At 36.9% G+C, this 27,965-nt stretch overlaps 1 protein-coding gene across 15 annotated transcripts in view; it reads right to left on the minus strand.

The window, feature by feature from the left end:
* Positions 1–27,965, minus strand: part of ARHGAP12 (Rho GTPase activating protein 12) — a 179,244-nt gene that overhangs the window by 21,637 nt on the left and 129,642 nt on the right. For 13 of the 15 annotated variants that reach the window (XM_023752210.1, XM_023752217.1, XM_023752216.1 and 10 more), the window contains 3 exons: positions 25,031–25,105; positions 12,323–12,384; positions 2,205–2,286 (listed from right to left, as the gene is read on the minus strand). In XM_023752210.1, the coding sequence (XP_023607978.1) occupies positions 2,205–2,286; positions 12,323–12,384; positions 25,031–25,105 (219 nt within the window). The remainder of the gene's footprint in view (positions 1–2,204; positions 2,287–12,322; positions 12,385–25,030; positions 25,106–27,965) is intronic. The other 2 variants (XM_023752206.1, XM_023752213.1) reach the window with 1 other exon arrangement.

A 27,965-nucleotide genomic window follows, 5' to 3' on the forward strand; every position in this document is an offset into this window, starting at 1 on the left:
CAAGCTGTGGGCAGTGGCTTTTGCATATGAATGGTCTGTCCTTTCTTAGGCTAAAACTCTGTCAAAAAAGTTGCAGCTGGGTCAGGGGGCCTCAAACCTATCAATAAAAGGGCCAGGAACCGGCACCAGCACCAGCCTGCCCTGCTTCACAGCTGGGCCTTGACTGGACACTTCCAAACCCGATACAAAGAGGAGGAATCTGCAGAATTGAAGGTCAGATAAAGAGATTCACAGACAAGGAAAAGCTAAAGGAGTTGATCACTACCAAATCAGTATTATATGAAACTAGAGGCCCAATGCATGAAATTTGTGCAAGAATAGGCCTTCCTTCTCCTGGCTGCCTGCACCAGCTTCCCTCTGGCACCTGGGACCCGGGCTTCCCTCTGGCCACTGGCAGGCTTCCCTCACAGCCCTGGCTTCGTCCAGAAGCTCATCCAGAAGGATGTCCAGTCTAATTAGCATATTATGCTTTTATTATTATAGATGCTGAAGTGTATTCTTCAAGAAGAGGAAGAAGAAAAAGGTAAAGATAAAAAATACGAACGTGACAACAAATCCTTATCTATGAACAAGTGAATCTAAAAATAAAATGAATAAAAAATCTGATGAACAGAATAAACTGGTGAATGAAATAGAATCAGGGGCATGGAAATGAAACAGACTGACGATTCTCAGCCGGTAGAGAGTGTGGGGGGAGGGGTGCGGGAAGAGATTAGACAAAGATCTTATATGCATGTATGCATTACCTATGAACACAGACAACAGGGCGGTGAGGGCCTGGGGTGGGGTGGAAACTGGGTGGAGGAGAGCTATGGGGGGCGGGGAGGGACATCTGTAATAATCTCAACAATAAAGATTAATTTAAAATAAAATAGCCCTGCCCTGGCCGGTTTGGATCAGTGGATGGAGCGTCGGCCTGCGGACTGAAGGGTCCCAGGTTCGATTCCGGTCAAGGGCATGTACCTTGGTTGCAGGCACATCCCCAGTAGGAGGTGTGCAGGAGGCAGCTGATCGATGTTTCTCTCTCATCGATGTTTCTAACTCTCTATCCCTTTCCCTCTCCCTTCATCTCTGTAAAAAATCAATAAAATATATTTAAAAAAATAAAATAAAATAAAAACTAAAAATCACTACATTACCATGAGTTTTACCATATTCCACATCTGCTTAGCTTTTACTGAGACTATAAAACACAGTGTGATTGTACTTTAATTATACTGATCTGAAATGATTACTAATATTATATTAATAAAATTTCATGTAAAGGCAAAAATTCAAATAGTGAATCTCCACAGGTAAAAATTCATAAGAATTTTACAATTTCAATATTGGCTAGCTCAGTGAATTTTAAACTATGTTTCTGCAATTGCAATTAATTGTAACTAATGCATATTAAGCATTCAAAAAGTAGTAGGTATTATGTCAAAAATTATACTTTTTAGAATTTGTACTACAAATAACTGAGGAGCAATAATAGTAAACACTCAAATATACAAAAAGCTTCAAAATGCTACAAGTAATGGTGACATTTCTTTCTCTTCTAAAAGCTGGCTGACATTATATACAGACATGGACACCTGAATCACTGACTAGTATCTAGGGGTCAGTTCAAGGTGGAGCTTGGCACATTACTGCTTATTTTCTGATTAAATACTTGAAACAGCAAAGTCACAAATAGAGAAGAGCTTTAACATCCTGAACATGAATCAAGAAATGTACTAGTATTTGTTCTATCATGCCTAAATAGTAAGCCCACCTTTCAGTTCAATGGATAAAACATAATTTGTTGATTTTAAGACATCATCTGTACACTGCAGTGTCTTCACCACCCAAAGTCAAGTCTTCTTCTGTCACCATACATTTGGCTCCCTTTATCCTCTTTCACCTCCCCCCACCTCCTTTTCCCTCTAGTAACCACCATACTGCTGTCTGGGTCATGAGTTTTTGTTTATTTGTCTAATTTGTTCATTTGTTTGGATGAAATCATATGGTTCTTGACTTTTTCCATCAGACTTATTTCACCTACCATGATATTTTCAAGGTGTATCCATGTTATTGCAAATGGCAGTATTTAATCTTTTTCATTTACTTTTTTTTCACATTAGCTATAGCTAGAAGGACTATGGAATACTTCATGAACTTCAGGTACAATACTATTGACATATTTTGAATGCATAAAGCCTCCAAAGAAAAGAAATACTTACCCAACTTGTGCTACTTCCTTGAGTTTTGGTAAAGAGTAAAGATGAACCCTGCAACACGGCCCAAGAAGACAACCAGTTCTTTCTGTAATTATAAAGATGACCAATTAAAGTTCAATTCCCTAGTTTTTCCAACCAAACTTTAAAAATGAAACACTATTTAGTGGTTAATCAATGTTGTCCAAATTTACAGTCATTATTGACACTCTAATTGTTTTTATTAGGGATATAAAGCTAATGAAAATTAGAGTAATTTCATTATCCCAACCTGACCTAAAGGCCCCAAAATAAATGAAGTTAGAGATATAGTTTATCAGAATAACTATATATCTAATTATGCTTATAGGGTACTAATTATAGGACTCTGAATATAGAAATATATAAAGGAAAACCCATTTATTCTCATTCAATCCATACTCCAGAGGTAACCATTGTTTACCTTATAAGGGAATTCAATCGCTGACAAGTTAAAGTAAAATGTTAAATATGTCTACTACAGAAATTTATTAAGACTTACCGTACAGCCAAACATGTGGCCAGTTTTGTGAAAACTCTACAGGCACTCAAAAAAAAGGTTTATTCTCCATTTTCAGAGTGTAGAATTTAATATCAATCAATCAGACCTACATTATTATTTTATTTCTTTTTATATCTACTTAAACTTCAAGGATTAAGAAAAGGGAAATAAAGTTCACTACTACTTAGTCAACTAATATTTGACAAGAAGACTCAATGGAAAAAGATAATTTTCAATAAATGGTGCTGGGATACTTGAATATTCATACTTAAAAGAATGAAGCTAAATCCATAGCTTACACTACTCACAAATATTCACTCAAAATAGATTAAAGACCTAAATGTAGGACCTAAAACCATGAAACTTCTAGACAAAAACATAGAATAAAGCTCCCTGACGTGAGTCTTGGTAATAATTTTTAAAAATATGACACTTAAAGCACAAGCAACAAAATAAAAAAGTGGGACATCAAAAAAGCTCTACATAGTGAAAGAAACTATCAACAAAGTGAAAAGACAACCTACAGAATGGGGGAAAAATTTACAAACCAGATTCCTCATAAGGGGTTAATATCCAAAATGTATAAAGAACTCACATAACTCAACAGCAAAAGCTCATATAACCAAATGAAAAAAAAAAAGGTCAAATGACCTAAATAGATATTTCTTCAAAGAAGATATACTAAAAGCTAACAGGCACATGACAAGATGCTCAACTAGTCATTAGGAAAATTGCAAATTAAAACCACAATGCGATATCAACTCAGACCTGTTAAATGGTCATCATCAAAAGATAAGAAGAAACACCCTGACTGGTTTGGCTCAGTGGATACAGCGTCGGCCTGCGGACTCAAGGGTCCCAGGTTCGATTTCAGTCAAGGGCATGTACCTTGGTTGCGGGCGCATCCCCAGTGGGGAGTGTGCAGGAGGCAGCTGATCGATGTTTCTCTCTCATCGATGTATCTAACTCTCTATCCCTCTCCCTCCCTCTCTGTAAAAAATCAATAAAATATAAAATAAAAAAAAGATAAGAAGAAACAAATGATGTGAAGAAAAAGAAACCTTGTGCACTGCTGGTGGGATTGTAAATTGGTGCAGCCACTATGCAAAACAGTATGGAGGTTCCTCAAAAAACTAAATATAGAATTACCTTATGACCCAGCAATTCCACTTCTGGGCATGTATCCAAAAGAAACAAAAGCACTAACTCAAAAAGATATTTGCTCCTTCATGTTCATAGCAGCATAATTTACAATTGCCCAGACAAGGAAACAACCTAAGTGTCCCCTGATGGATGAATGAATAAAGAAGTTGTGGTATATATACATATAATGGCATATTATTCAACCATAAAAAATAAAAGGAAATCCTGTCATTTGTGACAACATGGATAGACCTTGAAGGCATTATGCTAAGTGAAATAAGTCAGACAGAGAAAGACAAAATACTGTATGATCTCACTTATATGTGGAATTTTATAAACAAAACAAAACTCATAGAAAAAGAGGCAGAAGGTGAGGAGGAAACTGGCCTTGCAGAACTTGTTATCTAAATGCAGAGGCCATGGAACTGTGAACAATGCACTGCCCTGCAAGGGGGTGGGTGGGTGGGGGGAGGGTAGGGTTGTTATGCTGGTGCCAGGACAGACCATCGGATGTGGCCTGACACCTGGGGGCCTTCCTGCAGGGCCACGAAGGGGGGCAGGGGGCATATCTGCAAGACAAAGACCCCAGCGGGATATATATAGACAGGCTCTCTGCATGTTTCTTCACTCTGATTTGGAAATTATTCCCGGAGTCCACTAGTGTTAATAAACGGGGTCCCTCCCTTTCTCTAGGAAGCGTGCTTGGTATTTCTTTGGTCTTCTGTAACAAAGGTAGGGGGAGGAAGGTGGTCAAAATATACAAACTCACAGTAATAATATAAGTAAGTACTAGGCATATAATACAACATGATAACAATGAGTAAATCATATGAGTTCTCATCATAAGGAGAAAATATTTTCCCTTTTTCTTTTCTTCTTTCTTTTCTGTTTATTGTATCTATACGAGAAGATGGATGTTAGCTGAACCTGAAGTATGGTACCTATTTGCTTTGTTTAACAATGGACAGGTTATTTTGATTTTCTGAATTGTATAAATCATCCCATTCGATTGAATGCCGTATTGATTGAATGACTATCCCATTGATTGTGATCTTACTGGTTATCGAAGCACATTCTTCTGTACCTGGGAAACAGGACAGCACAATTACCCTAAATTGTTTTAGTGGCCACAGGTGGTGCGTTCCAGCTGACTTAGTGGTCCCGAGACCAGGACAGCACAATTACTCTAAATTGTCCTGACAACTCAGTGGTCAGGAGACCCGAGGGCTCTAGATAATGTATCTGTCAATTCAGTGACCCCGAGACCCGAAACTGTAATTAACATGCTTAATTCTGCTTCTGTAATCTGCTTTTTTTGTGAGCCAGGTGCTTCATTCCAAACCCTGAGATGTAATCAACACCTGTGTGATTTTCTGCCTATATAATCCTGGAACTGTGACCAAATGGCTACTATGAGATTTGGGAATGACCCCTCATAGTCCCGGATTGCAATAAACGTGACTCTTTAATTTGACTTCTTGAGGCGTCCTTCTGTGATTCTCGGGGTACATTACAACAAACCTATTATGGTAATCATTTCACAATATATGTAAACCAAACCATCTTGCTGTATGCCTTAAACTTAATACAGTGATGTATGGCAATTATTTCTTAATAAAACAGAGGGGAAAAGACAAATATTCTAAATTTCAAAAAAAGTTTAGGGGGGGGGCCCTAGCCGGCTTGGCTCAGTGGATAGAGCATCGGCCTGCGGACTGAAGGGTCCCAGGTTCGATTCCGGCCAAGGGCACATGCCTGGGTTGCGGGCTCCATCCCCAGTGTGGGGTGTGCAGGAGGCAGCCAGTCAATGATTCTCTCTCATCACTGATGTTTCTATCTCTCTCCTTCTCCCTTCCTCTCTGAAATCAATAAAGAAATATATATTAAAAAAAAAAGTTTAGGGGGGATGGAAGATATCTGTAATAGTGTCAAGAATAAAAACAAATTAGGAAAAAAAGTTTACTACATGCAAGTTTCTATCTATTTATCTTTTTATTTCCTGTTCTTTTTGCCTATGGATCTTCATGCATTTGGTGAATGGCTGTTCTTAATGATTAAGATTCATAGTGGATTTATTCACTGTGCTTTATTTAAAAGTACTAATCTTTGTGATGCTTAATGCTTTTAGCCTGAATTGAACTTGTCTGCTATCAAGATCCCTATTCCTGATCTTTGCATATCTTTGAAAAGCTTTTTTTTTTTAACTTTTGTGAATCATTTTTAGATGTCGCTTTTATATATAATATTTAGTTGGATTTTGATTTGTGCTTCAGTCTGAGCACCTTTTACTTTCAATAAATGAGTATAGTTGATTTACATTTGTTGAAATTGTGATATGATAGATATGTTTGGTGCTTGTTCTGTCATTTTATTTTCATTTTATTTTACTATTTTGTTTTGTATAGATGTCTTAAAATATTTCATAATAATTTATTATTTGTAATTTTTTAATATTCAATCTCTGTCCTTAGATAATATCTACTGATTCCCTACATTGAAAAATAGTAAAATATATTTCCACTTTAAATAAACTTCAGCTTAATTTTCAAAATAAAAATACTATATAAGTAATAAATATATATGTGAGAACAAATATTGAAATTTGAACACAATTAACAATAGCTGCTTCAAGGACTAAAGCACTTCGGTGAATGAGTTGCAAGCAGAATTAATCACATTTATTTTTTCATGGAACCCAATTTTTTGCCAGGAAAAAAAACAAACAAACCACAAAAAACAATTGATGGGCACATTCTGGTTACTTAGACTTGATTATCTGGCAAGTAGACATTATCTCAAAAATAAATCTCTTTCATTTCAAAGACAATAAATGTGTTTGAAATGACATGTTTACTGACATGTTAGATGTACAAGGTAGATTCAGGAATAAAAGTAGCACTCAAGATCTAATTGTGAGCATTCACTGGATACTGGAGTGCCGCAAAGAATTTCAGAAAAAGGTTAGTCTTATGTTTTGTAGACTACAGTAAAGTCTTTGTGACCATCATGAAAAGTTCTGGGCTGCTCTGAAAGCAATGGGTGTGCCTCAGCACTTGATTATCCTAATGTGTAACCTGTACTATGGACAGGAAGTTGCTGTCACAGAATATGGACACAGAATGGTTTCCTATAGGCAAAGGTGTCAGACCAGGGAGCATTTCATTTCCCTATTTGTTTAATTTATACATACAACATATCATACAAAGAACTGGGCTAGATTCAGAGGAAGGAGTGAAAATTGGTGAAAGAAATATCAATGACTTAAGATATCAGTAACCTAAGATATGCAGATGACACCATCTTACTGGTGGAAAGTAGCAATGACTTGAAACTTCTGATGAAAGTCAAAGAAGAAAATGCCAAAGCAGAACTGCATTTGAATATTTAAAAGACAAAAATCATGACTACAGAAGAAATATACACCTTTAACCTAGACAATGAAGAAATTAATATTGTTAAAGATTTTGCTTACCTTGGTTCAGTCATCAATTCCAATGGAGACTGCAGCCAAGAAATGAAAAGAAGGCTGAGACTTGGAAGGGCAGCAAATGAAGAATTAGGAAAGATCACGAAGAGCAAGGATATGTCATTAGAGACCAAGATTTAAGGTCATCTACACCCTCGTATTTCCAAATACTATGTACTGATGTGAAAGTGGGACATAGTGAAGAAGGCTGAGAGGAAAAAAGTGATTCACTTGAAACATGGTGTTGAAGGAGAGCTCTAAGCATACCCTGGACCACCAGAAGGATGAACAAGTGGATCCTAGAGCAAATTAAGCCTGAGACATTGCTGGATGCAAAAATCACAAAACTAAAACTGTTCTACTTCGAGCACATCATGAGAAGACAGGGTTCTTTGGAAAAGACAATAATGCTGGAAAAAGTAGAAGACCACAGGTAAGAGGAAGACAAAATATGAGATGCACTGACTCCATAAAAGAAGCCATAGGCATGAGTATACATGAGCTGAACAAGGCTGTTGTGGACAGGACATGATGGGTATCACTCATTCATCTTTGGTGGCTAGGAGTCGGAGCTGACTCAATGGCACATAACACACATTTGTTGACAATAAAAAATTAAAATTTCAAAAAGAAAGATTTTGGAAAACTTGGCATATCTGCTTCTGTGAAGTTGTCAATTTTCCATTACTTAGTGACTATTCTGATTTGTGATTCTTTGATATAATAAAATAAAGTGTCAACATTTGAAATCAGTAAACTTAAACCAGTATTTTCCAAATGACCTACAAGATGCTATAAAATTATGCACGGGTAAAGATTCCTTTAAAGTGCAACACAGACGAATGAATTTTCATGGTTTTTCAGTATTCACTGAAACTAACATTTGTGGATTTCAGTGCAACAGAAAAAAATATGCACAATAATCTGAGAAGGCTATTAAAATATTCTTCCCTTTTTCAACTTTATCTGTGTAAAGAAAGATTTTCTTCATATACTTCAACCAAAATAATGTCACAGCAAACTGACTACAAGCAGATATGATAATCTAGCTATCTTCCATTAAGCCAGATATTAAAGATTTGTGAAAATGTAAAACAATATAATGCTTCTCATGGACATTTTTTTTTGTATTGGAAAATACAGGGGGTTTTCTTCATAAAAATGTTATTCATGTTAACAGGTCATTAGCTTTAAAAATTAATAAATATTCTTAATTTTGTTTTAATTTCTCACAGTAAATAACAATAAACTATATAAACGTAAGTTATTTGCAGTAATTAATGATTTTTAAGAGTTTAAAAGGTCCCTCAGATCAAAATATATGAGGACCACTAATATACTGGAAATGCAAAGACTATTTTGTTCAACTCTATGTAAATTTGATGATAAAATAGATGATATTCTTAGAAAAATATAAATCAACAAAAGTATTCCCCCAAAAAGTAGAAAATCTATAACACTATCACAGTTAAAACAACAATAAAAACCAAGTGGCCAAAGAATTATTTTTACTAAATACAGTCAAAAGAGAAAAATAAAGACCCAATTTACAAGTGATTTGTACTGAAGAACAGTTTAAGGAACAGACAGTTGCAGTATTTGTAACGCTATTTTCAAGCACTAAAAACTTCCAATACTAAAATTGGACAAAGAAAGTTCAATATAAACATAGATTTGATTGCTCATCCACATAGATTTGAAAGCTCAACTACATGTAGATTTTAAACCTTTCTTAAACAACAGACTGATCTCATTTGGACTATAAAATCATAGCATTTTACAAATTTTGAAAAACTGGAGAAAATGCAACTTAGTTTACAAAGACATCAACCAAACAAGCAAACAACTCAACAGAAAAACTAAGGTAAGAACTGACAATTCAACAACAAAAATACAAATGACTTATGACACTCTATCCCCACCCCCCCACACACACACAAAGACAAATAAAGAATACCATTTTCTCTCTAATCTCTTCTAGTGAAGATCAAAGAATTTGACAACATATTAAACTGCAAAGGTGTGGAGAAATCCACTGCTACTGAGAGGTATGGACTGATTCAATGCTTTAGAGAATAATTTGGAACTCTATGAAGATGACCACTGAATATGGCCTAGCAATTCCACTTTTATAAAATTTACTAGTAGCCCGGTGCATGAAATCTGTGCACATTAAAAGGGAATTAATTAGCGGAAATATTTTAATATTGCTATTTGCCCTTTCTCTATAATAGAAGTGTGAGAGATGAAAGGAAATTAGTAAAATGTATATGAAAATAATATATAAATTTAATAATAAATAAACAGTAACAAAAGGATATAACAACAGAGGCATGATATAAAAACATGATATGAAAACAACAAAAACATAATATAAAAACAACAAAAACATGATATAAAAACAATAGTGATGCAAACAATGACTGAGAAAGTGATTAAACTTATTCTAATATCTCCCTGTATACCACATTAAGAGTGAAAACACTTTCAGAGTGCTTGACTAATTTCCCTTGTGCTGAAGTATGTAGAACTTTAACTTTAACGTCACATTCTCTTTGAACTCAAGAGAAAGCAACATATAACTGACCATGTGCAAAAACGGGTTCAGGTAGGAATATGCCTACTCTGCCTAGAGTTTGTCCTTGTGATTTATTAATAGTCATCACAAATGCTGGCATCACGGGAAACTGTCGTTGAATCAATTTAAATGGGAGGCCAGTGTCAGATGGGGACAAATCAATTCTTGGAATCAGAACAACCTCTCCCTCTGCAGATCCTGTTAATACTTCAGCTTCAATAATATTAGGTCATAATCTTTTTATAATAAATCTGGTACCATTACAAGGACCCCATTCACTATTAAGATTTCTCAAGAGCATGATGATTGCACCCACTTTCAATTTTAATTTATGACACAGCATTCCCGAAGGAGTAATACTATTAAAAAATTCGATGGGAAAATTTTCTTTTTCAGCATCATCTGTGGAATCAATGGAATCATCACTCAAATATGTGTGAAAATCTCCATCGAGTATACCAAAATTTCTTCATTTAATTTTTGAACGTGATCATTTTTTGGACAAAGAATTGCACATTATCTATAGACATAGTATTTCCAAAGGTAGCTTTAATAATAGATGCATTACAAATCATTTCACAGGGGATTTCAATAATATCCATTCCTAAATGAAAACTGCTATCAAGTTTGCCATCTCCAAGTTTTACTAACCATTCATTATAAGCAGAATCCTCTGATCTCATATTTGTTGTAAGAGACAACTTTCTGAAACATCCCCAAACATTGCAGTACTTTAAACTCGTTTATACTATGGCCGATCCCATAGCATGCAGTACAATACTGAGACATTGTCGAAAATCCCCTCCAAGAAGGAGAACTTTCCCACCAAATACAACATTCAAATTTCTCTTAGTAATCTGTCTATGGCATTTATAGCATGACTGGATGCCATGGTGCATTCATCAATAATGAGAAGTTGGGCCTTTTTAACAGTTTTAGCAACTTCACTATTTATATCGAGTCTAGAAATTGAAGTTTCATTTAGTGCAGTGGTTCTCAACCTTCCTAATGCCGCGACCCTTTAATACAGTTCCTCATGTTGTGGTGACCCCCAATTTCATTGTTACAAATTGAACATAATTAAAGCATCGTGATTAATCACAAAAACAATATATGTAATTATATATGTGTTTTCTGATGGTCTTAGGCGATCCCTGTGAAAGGGTCGTTCGACCCCCAAAGGGGTCGCGACCCACAGGTTGAGAACCGCTGATTTAGTGGAATGGGTAATTTATATTGGGAATGAAAGGTGCTTCCACCGAGAAGTAAAATTGCAGCAATTCCTGTAGACGCTGTGGTTAAAACAGTACTACCATGACCTCTAATATAATGTATTAAAACTTTATAAAAATATGCCTCCACGCTCCGAGGGCCGGTTCCTGCCTCAAACCTCGCCCTCCCAGGAAACAGCTCGGGGAGGGCGCAGCCCTTGGCAACTCGACCCAGGACTCAGTGCCTCTATGCTCTGAAAGCCGGTTCCTGCCTCAAACCTCTCCCTTACCAGAAATAGCTCAGGAAGGGCACAGCTGTGGCTAAGAGGACCCAAGACTCAGTGCATCCACGCCCTGAGAGCGGGTTCCTGACTGAAACCTCGCCGCCCTCGCGGCAAACAGCTCGGGAGGGTGCAGCCGTTTCCAAGACAACCCCTTCAGGACTGACTTCCTTCCGGCTGGTCGAGCCTCAGTCGCGATGTTACACCCAGGGTTTTTATATAAATAAGATTCTACAGGCCTATTTATATACTTACAAAATAAACTATGCAAGACACTAGGTATAATTTTGTTTGTAATAGCAAAAAAATGTAAACATCATAAATGTCTACCAATAGATAGGCATATTTACATACTTGCAAATAATGAATAGTTCAATGAACTGTGATATAGCCATACAATATGTAACTATGCAGCAGTCACAAACAATGTGGCAGCTCTGCATGCAATGAAATGAAACCATGTCCAAGATAAACTGTCAAAAGATTGTACTTAAAAATTAATCTATGCACATACAAATATATATATTTTTTCTCTGAAGGAAAATACTACATCTCATTAGATTTAGCTTGTTGCCTCTGGGGAAAGGAACTGATGGCTGGGTGACTGACTTTTGATTAAATATTGTGCATACCTTTGTTTTTTTGTCATGTGCATTTATTACTTACTAAAAAAATTTTAATAAAGCTAATCCTTGTTCAGAATCCTCTGCCTTTTCACCTCTAATTTAATTTCACCTTAATATGTCAAGACAAAGAAAAAATTTCATACATTTCATGACAATAATACATACATTATATTAGAAAATATATTATTTGAAATTCTTATAGACTTCTTAAACATTTCTACTAGCATATAATTAAATTCATGTTTTCTTTATTTCAATCAGATGAAACATATCAGAACATTTATTATTTGTGTACTTACCGAACCTTTTTTCCATTTTCAGTAATTTTTGTTACATTTAATAATCCATATTTCTCTTGACCCTATGGAACAGAGTAATATATATATATCATTCATATAGACAATGAAGCCCAAACCTTTACATATGACTGGATCAAAATGATCTGATACTCTAAAAATTAGCTTAAAAGAAACGATTAGTTTGTATGTACTGTGTTTAGTTCTTTTTAACACCTTGCTGACCAGTCACAAGTATACTCGTGTTTCCCTATCCAAACATTGCTGACCCGTCAGAAGTTAACTCAGGTCTTTTTCTCAACTCATTAGTATTTTCAGAGATGTGACAAACAATATATCTAATTCTTTAAAATACATCGAATTCTTTTTAAAATACCACATTGCAGCAGAGAAGACCATTTAAGAAAATTATGTGCAGATACTTTATCTGTCAGACTTTGGTAGTCAGCTGGAAGATAGTACTTTGTCAGAAGATAGTAATGAGTCTGACATTAGACCATCATGAAGGCAAGAGAGAAATGTGATAGTATCTGACAGTGAAAGTGATTCTGAAGAATGAGCAGAAAAAGACATTTTACCAGCCCTGGAGGATTTTATAAATGTTTCAGATGTAACTGTTCAATCTGAAAACCCACAAAGTATAAGGAAGCTTTTTTTTTTTTTTTTAATTTTTTGTTGTAGTTAATCCTCACCCGAGGATATTTTTCCATTGATTTTTAGAGAGAGCAGGAGGGAGGGAGACAGAGAGAGAGAGAGAAACATCAATGTAAGAGAGACATATCAATTGGTTGCCTCCTGCACATGCCCCAATCAGGGTCAGGGATCGAGCCTGCAACCAAGGTACATGCCCTTGACTGGAATCAAACCCAGGATCCTTTAGTCCATGGGCCAACACTCTATCCACTGAGCCAAACTGGCTAGGTTCCCAATTTATTTTTTGATTTCACTACTTCTCAAATCAATTTATACCATCAACAAATGGAAAAATACCACAAAACCTCTGCTAAAGCTTCACCATAGACAGACGTTACTTATATTGATAGATACTAGTATAAAGAAGTTTCTTGGTTTAATTATATTGATGGAACTAACAAAGAAGCCAGAATAAAAAAATTACTGGTCAACCAATCCCTTACTTGAATCACCCATCTTTCTTTCTTTCTTTCTTTCTTTCTTTCTTTCTTTCTTTCTTTCTTTCTTTCTTTCTTTCTTTCTTTCTTTCTTTTTTAAGAAATATTCTATGTTCTTTTTATTTTTAATTGATTTCAGAGAGGAAGGGAGAGGGAGAGAGAGTTAGAAACGTCAATGATGAGAGAAAATCATTGATTGGCTGCCTCCTGCGCGCCCCCTACTGGGGATTAAGCCTGCAACCCGGGCATGTGCCCTTGACCGGAATTGATCCTGGGACCCTTCAGTCTGCAGGCCAACACTCTATCCACTGAGCCAAACCGGTTAGGGCAAATTACCCATATTTCTAAAAACTATGACTGGATAGAGGTTCAAGCAAATACGTACATTCTGTCATCTGAATGACAATTCACAAACAACATGTAACACAGACCATCTTTACAAAGTCAGACCTCTTTTGGATCACTTTACTTAGAAATTTAAATCTTTATATATACCAAAACAGCAGTTATCACTCGAAACAATGATTCCATGGAGAGGACGCATCAGATTCAAGACATATAATCCAGCAAAAATAATAAAACATGGAATTTTAGTGAGAATGCTTTGTGAAAGTAAAGAGTGGTTATATTTGTAACTTCAAGATATATAATACAGAGGGTGGGTGGATGGGAAAAGATCAACCGAAGAACTTGTAAGTATATATGCATAACCCATGGACACAGATAATAGGGTGGTAAAGGCCTGGGGTGGGGGGTGGGGGCAGGCTAGGAGATGTAAATGGGGGAAAATAGGAGACATATGTAATCCTTTCAACAATAAAGATTTTTTAAAAAGATATATAATATAGGGAAAGGCAAAAAGTTACAACAGACTATATTATCCGTCTTATAGCCTTTTTTGGTTCTTGGCATCATATTTACCAAGATAATTACTACAACAGTATATCTACAGCTGAACTATTATTGAAGAATAAAACACTGGTCTGTGAACAATAAGGGAAACAGTAGGTTGCCAAAACTACTAAAAGAAAAGCAGCCAGCTACACAGGCAAGTTCTGCCTCGAAATAGCCCGTCCAGCAAGGTGTTAAAAATATAACTTTTTTTTCGTTGCTTAAAATATTACAAAGAGTAGTACATTTGTCTCCTTTTTTCCCCCTTGACCTTCCCCTAGCCTCCCCTACCCCCCACCCCCAGTGTCTTGTGTCCATTGGTTATGCTCATATGCATGCATACAAGTCCTTTGGTTGATCTCTTACACGCCCCCCCCCAACCCTCCCCAGCCTTCCTGCTGTAGTTTGACAATCTGTTTAATGCTGCTCTGCCACTGTATCTATTTTTGTTCATCAGTTTATAATGGTTCCTATTATCCATAAATGAGTGAGATCATGTGGTATTTTTCTTTCACTGACTGGCTTATTTCACTTAGCATAATGCTCTCCAGTTCCATCCATGCTGTTGCAAATGGTAAGAATTCCTTCTTTTTTACAGCAGCATAGTATTCCATTGTGTAGATGTACCACAGTTTTCTAATCCATTCATCCGTTGATGGGCACTTAGGTTGTTTCCAAATCTTAGCTATGGTAAATTGTGCTGCTATGAACATAGGGATGCATATATCCTTTCTGATTGGTGTTTCTGGTTTCTTGGGATATATTCCTAGAAGTGGGATCAGTGGGTCAAATGGGAGTTCCATTTTTAACTTTTTGAGGAAACTCCATACTGTCTTCCATAGTGGCTGCACCAGTCTGCATCACCAGCAGTGCACGAGTGTTCCTTTTTCTCCACATCCTCTCCAGCACTTGTCGTTTGTTGATGATAGCCATTCTGACAGGTGTGAGATGGTACCTCATTGTTGTTTTTATTTGTATCTCTGGGATGATTAGTGACTTTGAGCATGTTTTCATATGTCTCTTGGCTTTCTGAATGTCCTCTTTTGAAAAGTGTCTATTTAGATCCTTTGCCCATTTTTTGATTGGATTGTTTATCTTCCTTTTGTTAAGTTGTATGAGTTCCCTATAAATGTTGGAGATTAAGCCCTTATCGGTGATAACATTGGCAAATATGTTCTCCCATGCAGTGGGCTTTCTTGTTGTTTTGTTGATGGTTTCTTTTGCTTTGCAGCTTTTTATTTTGATGTAGTCTCATTTGTTTATTTTCTCTTTAGTTTCCAATGCCCTAGGAGATGTATAGGTGAAGAAATTGCTTTGGCATATGTCTGAGATTTTGTTGCCTTTGGATTCCTCTAGTATATTTATGGTTTCCCATCTTACATTTAAGTCCTTTATCCATTTTGAGTTTATTTTTGTGTATGGTGTAAGTTGGTGGTCTAGTTTCATTTTTTTGCATGTATCTGTCCAATTTTCCCAGCACCATTTATTGAAGAGACTGTCTTGACTCCACTGTATGGTCTTGCCTCCTTTGTCAAATATTAATTGAGCATATTGGTTCGGGTCGATTTCTGGGTTCTCTATTCTATTCCATTGATCTATATGTCTGTTCTTGTGCCAGTACCAGGCAGTTTTGAGAACAGTGGCTTTGTAATACAGCTTGATATCTGGTATTGTTATTTTCAGTAATTCTATAATTTAAAACTTCCTCTTTTCAAGTCATAGCAGCCCTATAAAGTATTCTGCTATCAAATTAGATTTCCATATAAATGCTACAAGTCAGAACTGGAAAAATTATTTGTGACTTTCTGTTCCAAGAAAGTGATACAATGTTATGATAAAATACCACAAAAATGAATTACTCTGCTGTTACTTTACAACAATATAGTCTGAAAATTATTTAAGATACTAACCCACTTTGTCAAAATGTAAACATATATAGGTAGAACAAATGCAGCGACTGTATTTAATAAACTACTCAAAAGCAATGGCACTATGCATAGAATTAGCCTTAATGTGGCATAAAAAATTCAGTATGTGCTTCATTGAACATATTATAAGATGGCAAATTGGGCCCTGGATAAACTAGATATATTAGTCAGTTGATGTCAAAAATAGTGACATAGCTTTAATCACCAAACCCTATGAAGGTAAAAGTCACTATGCTCAAGTTAAATGTTATTTTAAAATTACTTCAGGTGGAACTAAAGAGCACTTCCTCATTGTTTTAGCTTCCTATATTCAAATGAATTTAATCAAAATGAATTGGTGCCTATAGTAACCATCAATTTTAGTAAGCACTGTATGTACATGACAGAGCAATTTTGTTTTAGCTGAAACACATACACACATACAAAAAAAATATTCCTAATTCAAAATTTATTTATATTTAACTGACACCTTAGCTATTTTCTCCATGTATTTTAATTACAAAAAATAAGTATTTCTTGTATGGGAGATAAACACAATATAAAATATTTCCTCAATAATATCTAAAAGGTAATGTTTGAAAGTTTTGTCTGGTCTGATAAAAACTCACATCTATAAACTCACATCTATGGCATACTGTTGCTGACCCACATTTTTTGTATACCGGGAATTTGAGAAACACTCATGAAGTTTTATTATAATTCTTTCAAAAAGCATAGGTTAGATTGCCTTAGATATGCAAGTCTGATACTTTTCATAAAAGTTCTTTGTTGTGTCTCAACAAAAACATCAATTACACAGTTGTAAGTGTGTGCACAGGATGTTCAGTAAGAACATTCCTCAATTTACTATCAGAAGTAGAGAGAAAAAATTTCAATGATACAGGAACTAAGTAACACCATTAATCTGAGAAGATGGGTACTGGTTATGTGAGCACAGGAACTGGAAGAATAGAGATAGGAATCAAGCCTATTTAAAAAAATGCCAAAATTGAAACTGTGCAGAGCAACAAAGCAGAGGCAGAAAGGAAATACAGGTGTCAAAACACACAGAGATAGCCATAATGACAAACAGCCTATGCCTAAGGATGAGAAAGACACTCTATATCAGGGATTCTTACCTAAATCAATGGATGGATTAAAACTGGTACAAAATTTGTGCATGTATATGCATCATTGAAGAAAAAGGTCTAAAACTTTCACAAAATTCTCACAGGGATCAAGACCCAATTACTAATGCTCTAAGTATTAAGCACTCTAACTTGAATCCTATCTAATAAAGAGGGAATATGCCAACTGACCCTCTCGCCATCGCAAAGATGGCGGCGCCCACAGCCAATAAGGAGGGAATATACTAATTGACTGCCACACCCTCAAAGATGGTGGCGCCCACAGCCACAAGATGGCCATATCAAAAATACAAAAACAATTACCATCCAATGTGGTAAGTGCTGTGAGAAAGCTGTAACTGAATCAACCTGGGAGAGAAAGAAGGCTTCCTGGAGACTGACACTTGAGCTAAGGAGTAAGAGTTAGCTAGATGGAAACGAGATGAAAACAAAACAAAACAAAAAAATAGATAGTACAAAGGCACAGAAGCTAGAGAGAACATAACATGTGAGGGCCTTTAAATGTTCTCAGAGTATTGGATGAGGTGAAGTAGCAAGTAATAGGCAGTGAAAAGAATGAACTAAGGGTGGCAGACTGGGATCCAACTACAAAAGTAACCTAATAATTTCCATAAGAAATATTGAAGGCCTGAGCTAGGGCAGTGACAGTCAGAGAGTGAAGAGGGCCCAAATTTGAGAGAGATTCAGAAGACAACGTGAGGGTGAGAGGGAAGATCTGAGGGAAACTACCAAGCTTGAGCCACTGGGTAGATGTGGCATCTCAGCTTCAATGACACTTTTTTAGAGAAGCTTTCCCTGACCACTCTTAAGTAGGAGCTCCCTCATCCCTCCCATTATTTACTACTGCCCCCAGTTTTGTCTCTTTCATTGCACTTAATGCAAAGTATAATGATATATCCATTGGAGTATTGAATACTCCAATAGGTTATATGCTAGGATCATATCTGTTATGTTCATTAATATAAGACCAGTGCCTTACAAGTAGTTCAATACATATTTGTTGAAGTAATAAATCAACAAATTAGCAGTGCTATCACAAAAAAGAAATGTAAGAGAAATGTAACTTTCAAACACTGAAGTTTCTGAATCTGACATAGAAGTGCCAAGTGGACAGATAAATAATACAGGTTTGGCTATACAGGTGAGAGATTTGGGAGAAAAAAATTAGACAGATCTTTATTTCATCAACTACCTGGTATACTTTCTCTACTTATCAGGATTCAAAATTAACCAATGTTTTTGTGTTGCTTAATAAAATAACTTCATAAAAATATCTTAAGTCTGGTAAAAAAAAAATGCCCATTTTCACATGTGAATATATCTTAGTCTAAATATAGTTGCTACTCAAAGAAAACTCCATAAAATAAGCAAAAATGTTTTAATAAGGGTTAGCAAAATATGATTAAATTTTAACCTAAAAAAATCTATCCTAATAAGGCAAGAAAATAATAAAATGCCAGTTCCATTAAGTAATTTGAGAAAACTTCCACAGGTTCATAATCACTTTGTAGACTCCAGAACTTCCAATCTTGCATTCATTTAGTAAAATAGGTAGTTCCTAATTTGGGCTAACAAGTATTATGTATCAAAATCAATGCAGTCCATCATATTATAATCACATTCCAGATAATTATATTATAATCGTTTAATATGAAGATTCTTGTAATACAGAAAAAGTAAACTTGCACAATGATATAGTGTTGAAAAAGACCCAGGAACTTCCAGAACAGATAAATCCAGAGACAGAAGGCACACTAGTGGTTGCCAGGAGGAGAGGGAAGGGAGATGAAAAGATGTGCACCGACTACTTAACGAAAGGGGTGGGGAACGTCTGGCCTTCGGGCCATATAAGGCCCACAAAATCATTTGGTCTGACACTGCCAAGGCATTAGAGGTGAGTTAGTTAAATGTTTGACCAAATATAGCAGGCTAATTTTTAAGTTGATAATTTTGCATGGCCCCTGAATGATGTATAAATATCCAAATGGCCCCTTACAGAAAAAAGGTTCCCCACCCCTGGAAGAAGTGTGAGCTTCCCTCTGAGGGATGAGAATGTCCTAAAACTAGATAGAAAAGATAGCTCTGCACATTGTAATATATGAAATATATACACTGAACTGTGTAGTTTAAGATGATTAATGGTTCATTTTGTTACACAAATTTCACCTTAATAAAAAATTTTTAAACCAGTGTTATTAAAAACTTAGATATTCAAATTATGTCTTAAAAAGGCTTTAAAATAATATTATTCAATGAAAAAAACTACCACACTTGTCCATTAATACTTTTGTTAAAGCCAGTGTTGAAATGTCCTTTTCTTCAAATGGATAATGTATTTTAATACCATAACTGGAAATACAAGTGAAAAAATTCAAGTTTCCAAGTTGGATAAAATTTTACTCAGTAATCTAGAACTTTAAAATGCATATTCTAATAGGCACATCGTGACAGAGAGATTAAGTTTTTAAATCAGCCCACCAAAATCCTATTTAATCTGTACTTTAGTTACATTATAGAAAATATTATAAATTTTAAAACTGTACACACTGCTATTTCCAAAAATGATTTGAAGAGACTATGAAAAATAACAATGCACCCCAATTATAAAGTTATCAGTGCTTAGATCCCATCTCCACAATCTAATAACATTGACAATTCATCAGATAATGAAATTCAGCTTTATTACACCCATTTTTTAAATTTTAGGGAGTTAATTATAAAAAACAAAAGACTTCAAAAGTTCAAACTAAAATTGACAATTTTTTCAAAGCAGGATTACCTAAAGCAAAGCGCCTCAAGATCAAACATTACCGTTACACCACAATGGGAGTATCTGGATATATCATCATCCAAAGACAATTAAATAGGAAAACTTTTTTCTGTTCTTTTACTGAACAGCTACTATCTGGCACTGCAATAGGTATTAGGCTGACTCCATTTCTGCTCTAGTGATGCTTTTCATTGTCTAGTAGAGAAGACAGGCATAACATAGTTTCATAAAATAAATTTAAATAAAATTTAAATTTTGTTTTTAAGAACACGTTTTATTTGTTTAGTTAAATATAATTAAAATGCATTTTCGGGAAAATGTTTAAGAAAAAGAAAAATAATGCATTTTGAAACTGAAATGAAATAAAAATAAGCATGTTTAAAATTTACATTAAGAAATAGAATTTTAAATCTGGCGTGATTAGAAGAGACTAAATGAAAATATGCTAAGTGAAAAAGGTCTGTCAAAAAAGACCAGATATATTACATGATTATATTCATATGAAATGTCCAGAATAAGCAAATATAGTGAAACAGAAAAGAAGATTACAGTATGCTTAAGGCTTGGTGGGATCTAGAGGTAGAGGAGTGACAGCAAATGGGTACAGGTTTCTTTCTGAGATGATGAAAATAGTCTAAAGTTGACTATGATGATGGTTGCACATATTTGAATATACTAAAAACAACTGAATTATACACTTTAAATGAGTGAACTGTATAGTATATGAATTACATTTTAATACAGTTTTGATTTAAAAAAACTAAAGAACAGTTTGAAGAGGAAGATGGGCAATTTGCGGAGAGTTTAAGATGACATCAATAGCTAACATGATGATATTACTAGTGGCCCAGTGCACGAATTCGTGCACCTTGAAAGGAACTGTGGGCTGCAAGGCTGCAGTGGGCACAGGGGCAGGTCTCAGCCCATCCTCCGCACCCCCGCCCGGCCCCTCCCACTGCGGCCCCCAATCCTCTGTCTGTCGGCAGCCCCACTCCCGCCACTGCCACTCCCATGCGCTGACAGCGCGGAGCGATTTGGGGCTGATGCCAGCTGCAGGTGCGAGCAGGGTCAGTGCTGTCAGCAGGTAAGAGTGGCGGCTGCTGCCCCTAGCGCCCCTCAGGAGCAGGGGCAGGTGGAGAAGCCCTCAGGGGCAATCAGGGCTGACAGCCGCTGCTCACACCCGCTGATGGTGCTGAGCGATTGGGACTGACACCGAGCGCCGGCAGCGGGTGCAAGTGGGGCCAGCACCGGAAGTGGGTGTGAGCAGTGGCTCCAATGCCGGCAGCAGGTGTGAGCGGCTACTGCTGGCACTGATCACCCCTCAGGAGCAGGGAAAGGCGGAGAAGCGCTGAGGGGCGATCGGGGACAGCAGCAGCCACTCGGACCCACTGATGGGTCCGTGCACCATCAGCGGGTGCGAGCAGCAGCTCTGGTGCCGGCAGCGGGTGCAAGCGGAGCCAGCACCAGCAGCAGGTGCGAGCGCTGGGCGGGACCGCAGCGCGCAGGAGTAAAGAATTTTCAGTAACCACCAGAGGCTGGTCCTAATGACAGTGACCGGCGCCCTGCCTTGGTCTGGCGCCCCTGCTTACCTGCTCCACCATCCCGCCACAGCTGACACCCACCATGTTTCACGCTCTGCCGCCTGCTGCCTACTCCCGCCATGTTCCGCACGTCCCCGAGTGGCCAGCGCACATCAGAGTGACTGTTTATTCAGTTGTTCTGCTGTTCGATCTATTTGCCTTTTATTATATAGGATTTTTATCTCTAAATATGTAGCCTCCTTGTTCTTACCACTAAAGGCTTTATACCAACCAGATTTTAACTCACAAAAAGAAATGTAAATATCCTTGTATTAACTAAGAAAGAGTGAGAAAGATGGGCAAAATTCAGTGGAACCAGGGGAAAAAGAGAAAAGAGTAAAGGGAGAGGGAGAGAGGAGAAGTCAAGGAGGGCAGAAGCCTCAGTAAGGAGTGTCTGGCAGCATGGAGGAGGAACATTTCCCAGCATTCCCCATTCCGAGGGAAAGGAGTGGCTGTGTGGAAACAGACTGGCCTCAAAATTAATAGAGCTGTTCACTATTGTGTTTTTGTTTTTTTTCCCACTGGAAGGTACACAAAGAATAACAGAAGAAACACTGGTGAGGCAATTCCCTATGATGGCCATCAGAGGATACCATGAGTCCAGGATGGTCTAGTTGCTTTCAAACTTTTCAGAAAACGGCTAAGGCATTCTATATAATAAATGGCTAATATGCAAATATACCGAACGGCGGAACGACCAGTCGCTATGATGCGCACTGACCACCAGGGGGCAGATGCTCAATGCAGGAGCTACCCCGTGGTGGTCAGTGCGCTCCCACAGGGGGAGCACTGCTCAGCCAGAAGCCAGGCTCACGGCTGGTGAGCGCAGCAGCGGTGGCGGGAGCCTCTCCCGCCTCCGTGGCAGCACTAAGCATGTACGACTGCCAGCTTAGGCTTGTTCCTAAGCGTTGGACATCCCCTGAGGGCTCCCGGACTGCGAGAGGATGCAGGCTGGGCTGAGGGGGTGAACCCCCCTGAGTGCACGAATTTAGTGCACCAGGCCTCTAGAGGAAAAGTAATTTGCTAACAGTCCTTGGTAACTCTATATAGACCATTTACAATGTCCTATTTCTAAGATTACCTAGAAATTCCCTTTTACCAAAATATAATTTATAAACGATATTAGGAATTATATTTTACCTATATTTAAAATAAGTTAAATAAGTTTTTTCTAGATGGACTGATAGAGTATGGTAGTAACAGCATCTTAGATCCATGCAATAATTCTTTACAAAACCACTAAAATCATGTTTACAGTTATCTACATTTAATACTTATAAACCCAGGACTGTGTTAAATAATACAAAAGATAAAAAGTAGAAATTTAGTCTCTATCTATCCCTTAGGAGCTTAAAACCTTAGTAGGGAGACAAGGGGTACATGAGGTAACTTTTCCACCATTCAATGCAATAAGTGACAGGAGTTCAGAAAAAAAAGAGATCACTAAAATGCTGAGGTTAGTCTGGCAAAGCCTCCTAAAAAGTCAGCATAGCATTTAACTGTAAAGTTTAACTAAAAAAAACCAAGGACATTAGAGGCAGGGGAACTACACCTGAGCAATGTCAGAAGGGAATGTGTACAGCAGGTGATATGAACCATGAAAGACCTAACTAGGTTAGGGAATGAAGAGTTGGAAAAGGAAAATTTAGCATCTGTAGAAATCCTTGACTCTAACAAATGGGAAACTATCTAATAAATAACAGTCTAACATAGTTTCATAAATAAGGAAGTAACAATACAAGTTTATGTTTTAAAAAGCTTTAAAACTTTTATTTACTCATTCAACAAACATTTACTGAAGAGCTACTATCTGGCACTGCAATAGGTATTAGGGTGACTCCATTTCTGCTCTAATGATGCTTTTCATTGTCTAGTAGGGAAGACAGGGATAAATAAAGGGTTCAAAGTTTCTAGAAGACAGCCCTAGCCGGTTTGGCTCAGTGGATAGAGCATCAGCCTGGGAACTAAAAGGTCCCGGGTTCGATTCCGGTCAAGGGCACATGCCCGGGTTGTGATTCTCTCTCATCATGGATGTTTCTATCTCTCTCTTCCTCTTCCTTCCTCTCTGAAATCAATAAAAATATATTTTTTTAAAAAAAGTTTCTAGAAGACAGAAATGAAAAATTACTCTATTTCATATAATCAAGTATCATAATCAAATGCTTTATGTATTTCAGAGAAACCTGATCAAATCTAGATCAGGTAAAATTTTCTGAGGAAGCAAAGTCTGAACTTAGCTCTAATGAACAAACAGAAGTTAGGCAAAGATGTGGGAGAAAAATGTTTCAGTGGTCAGAGGAACAACGGTGCTAAAAAACAGGCTTCTTTGAGAAATGAGCAGAAGGGCAGTATAGTTGGAGGAAAATAAGCCTGGAAGAAGGATTAGGACCAAGAAGTATGAGGTGAGGCTTGGAGAAGCAATCAAGAACCAGAGCATGCACAATCTTGTAGTCTTCATTAAAAATTGCAGTCTTTGCCCTGGCCAGTATGGCTCAGTTTGTTGGAGCATTGCCCCCTGCACCGAAGGGTCACAGGTTCGATACCCAATCAGGGCACATACCCAGGTTGCGGGTTCGATCTCCAGTCAGGGTGCATATGAGAGGCAATCAATCAATGTTTCTCTCTCTCTCTCTCCCTAAAATCAATAAAACATATCCTCAGGTGAAGATTCAAAAACAAAAACAAAACAAAAAACAAACCTGCAGTCTTCATTCTAAAAGAAAAGAGAATCCATTGAAAGAGAAGAAAAGACTGGAGGGACTTCAGATACAGAGATCAAGTAAAATTTCATACCACTTAAGTCAAGTATCTAGAGAGAAGCCACTTGGAGGTTTTTCAGTTTAGGGGAAACTCTCCAATATTCACCTAGCATAGAATGGGCAATGTATTTTACAGCATAGAAAAATAATGGCATCTACGCTCATTAGGAAGGGAAATGCTTCTTACCTTTGGATTGCTGGCCTGAGGAAAAAAAGGTAAAGTATACCTTGATAGGCTTCTCAAGGGATATTTATATTTATTTTTAAAAATCAAATAAATTCATCACTTACAAAGACGATATATAAATTAATCATGAATATACCACATTTTGCACAGAGGCTTTGAAATCAATAAAATCTGACTTTTAATTTAAACCTATTTTAATTGTGATTATCTTTTTTAAAAACCAATAAAATTTAATAAAAGCCCAAGAAGTATTTAAACATTATACTTTGAGAAAATCAATTTACTGAAATTGATTGAAATAACTGGACTAAATTCTACTATAGCTCCTATCATACTAACTGTATCTTGGTGCTTTGGTGAAGAGGGAGAAGATTCATTTTCAGGAAAGCAGGGTTTTGAGGCAGGTGGAGATTCCTATAAGAAATTAATGAAAAATGTTATTCTAGCTTATATAATTTTATTTCTCCTTCTGCTCATAGTATGAGAGTTTACTAGAGGAAACTAGGAAAATTATTGTCCTATATTGAGCTCCAAAAATAATATGGTACTGATTTGAAAACTACAGATATCATAAAGTTTACGAAATATGGCATATTTTATACCAATTAGTTAAATTTAAATACTACATGTAGAATTACTCAAAAGAAATGATGCATGTTGTCTTAAATCATGATGTCTCATCAGCTTAAATTAACCATGTTTAAAATAGATAAAATCTAAACACTTGTGATAAAAATGTAATAGTTACCATACTAATTTGCTATTGGTATGGTAGGTATGAATACCCAGGATTAGGCAAGGAATGGTCACAGGAATTATTTGATAACTGCAAGAATGAGAACTTTATTTTAGTAAATAGTTATGTTAGAAATTAAATTGTTATTAATATTTAAAGTAATTTACAGCTAACTTTCCAATTATTAGAAATAAGACTTTTAAAATACAAAACAGACACCTCCAATATAAAGATTAATAACTCACCAGAAAAAAAAATTTAATTTCTAAGCCTATAAGAATACAATAGGGCAAACCAATAATGTGCATTTCTAAAGCAATTCTGCTTTGTCAATTATTAAAAATGGTATATGATTTCTTCCACAGATGTTTATAATAGACTATTCATGGAGGATAAGACTGAAAAAACATTTTTAAATTTTTTTGGTATCAGCAGCCAAATTTAAATGGATTTAAATTTTTTCCGTTCCCCTAGATCAGCGGTTCTCAACCTGTGGGTCGCGACCCCTTTGGGGGTCGAACGACCCTTTCACAGGGGTCGCCTAAGACCATTGGAAAACACATATATAATTACATACTGTTTTTGTGATTAATCACTATGCTTTAATTATGTTCAATTTGTAACAATGAAAATACATCCTGCATATCAGATATTTACGTTACGATTCATAACAGTAGCAAAATTACAGTTATGAAGTAGCAACGAAAATAATTTTATGGTTGGGGGTCACCACAACATGAGGAACTGTATTAAAGGGTCGTGGCATTAGGAAGGTTGAGAACCACTGCCCTAGATGCTTTGAATAATTACAGGAAAAGAGAATTTTAAAAAATCACTGCCAATGCCTATTATTAATTTTCCTATAAAACCAAATAATCTCTTTGAACATTCATCTTCACATCTGTATCAGTCTACTCTTCTATGCTTATGAAACTGGATAAGGAACTGGAAATTTGTACTAAATCACAAAACAAACTGTTAAATCAACATACAAAACCTGCTAACTCAGGGAAGTCTTCAGATTTATATCCTATATAATTTGTAAACAGAGAAACTAGGCAGTATTGAAAGTTTAACCCTTGGAGGGACAACCTTCCAAATCAAACATCCTGAGTCATCTATACTATTAGTGGAGAACACATTAAAATTATATTAAACATATCTTTACAAAGAGAAATAACACTTAATGCTCAAATTTCAGTTTAGCCCCCTTTAAGTACTTTGAGAGCTTCACATTTTTCACTTTTTAATTTCTTAACTTCTAAAAAAGTATCTAATATTGAAACAGTCTGAGGAAAGGATTAGTAACTCACACACTAGAAAATAAGCAACTGAGTAAAATGAACAGTAATTATAGTTCATTTTTCATAGCATATCAGTCCTACAGAAATAAAAACCACATCAAATGGAGTAATTATGTGTAACTATTTTAACTGTTATTATAAAGAAACAATTTTACATTTATACATTTACTTATGTATACTATAAGTGTATATGCATGTATAAATATATCTTAAATTTCTCCAAATAGCAGGTTTTAGTAAAAGCTATAAGCAGACAGAAACAAACAGATGCACTACATAAAACACACAACATACACACACCTCCCTTCTCCACAGTTGTCTGCAACATCCTAACATTTGCTACATAGTAGTATGTTTCTATTTACAGTTAACCCCTTTATATTAGTCAGCTACACTGTTCTGGTATAGTCCATCTTTCATAGCCTCAAATCATTAAAAGGTATTATTATATGACTAGAAGCCTGATACACGAAGATTCATGCAAGAATAGGCCTTCCTTCCCCTGGCTGCCAGCACCACCTTCGCTCAGGCAGGAGCCACCTTTCCACCTTCGCTCTGGCCCAGACCCGCCTTTCTGCCTTCCCACACTGCCCAGAGGCCCGAAGCAACTGGGGGTGGTGTGGAAGGCCTGCGTCGTCTCCATGGCGATGACGCAAGTGTCCCACCCCACCCCCAGCCGCTCGGTGCGTGCATGCTGCCCATAGGCCCACTATCTTTGTCGGGTTAATTTGCATACTCACTCCTGATTGGCTGGTGGGCATCATGAAGGGATGGTCAATTTACATCTTTCTCTTTTATTAGTGTAGACTAGAGACCCAGTGCATGAAATTAGTGCACGGGAGGGGGTCCCCTCAGCCCAGCCTGCACCCTCTCCAATCTGGGACCCCTCAGGGGATGTCCGACTGCCAGTTTCGGCCTGGACATCCCTCTTACAATCCTGGACCGCTGGCTCCTAATCGCTCACCTGCCTGCCTGCCTGGTCACCCCTAACTGCCCCCCCACCCCCTGGCAGCCTGGTCCCTCTTATCCGCCCCCCCTGCCGACTGGGACAGCCTATGCAGCCTCCTCTTGAGTCATTTGCATAACCTTCCCAAATTCCCCCTACCTACCTGGGCGCCTCACGTTGCATAATGGTAGGGTATTTGCTTGTCCCACACAAAACCCCGCAGCGGGGACGGGCGCCCTCAAGCCTTTTTGTTTTCGTCTTTAAATGGGGAAGAGTGCAGAGGGGACT

This window comes from Myotis lucifugus, unplaced genomic scaffold, assembly GCF_000147115.1.
Source record: "Myotis lucifugus unplaced genomic scaffold, Myoluc2.0 scaffold_29, whole genome shotgun sequence".
Lineage (NCBI taxonomy): Eukaryota > Metazoa > Chordata > Mammalia > Chiroptera > Vespertilionidae > Myotis > Myotis lucifugus.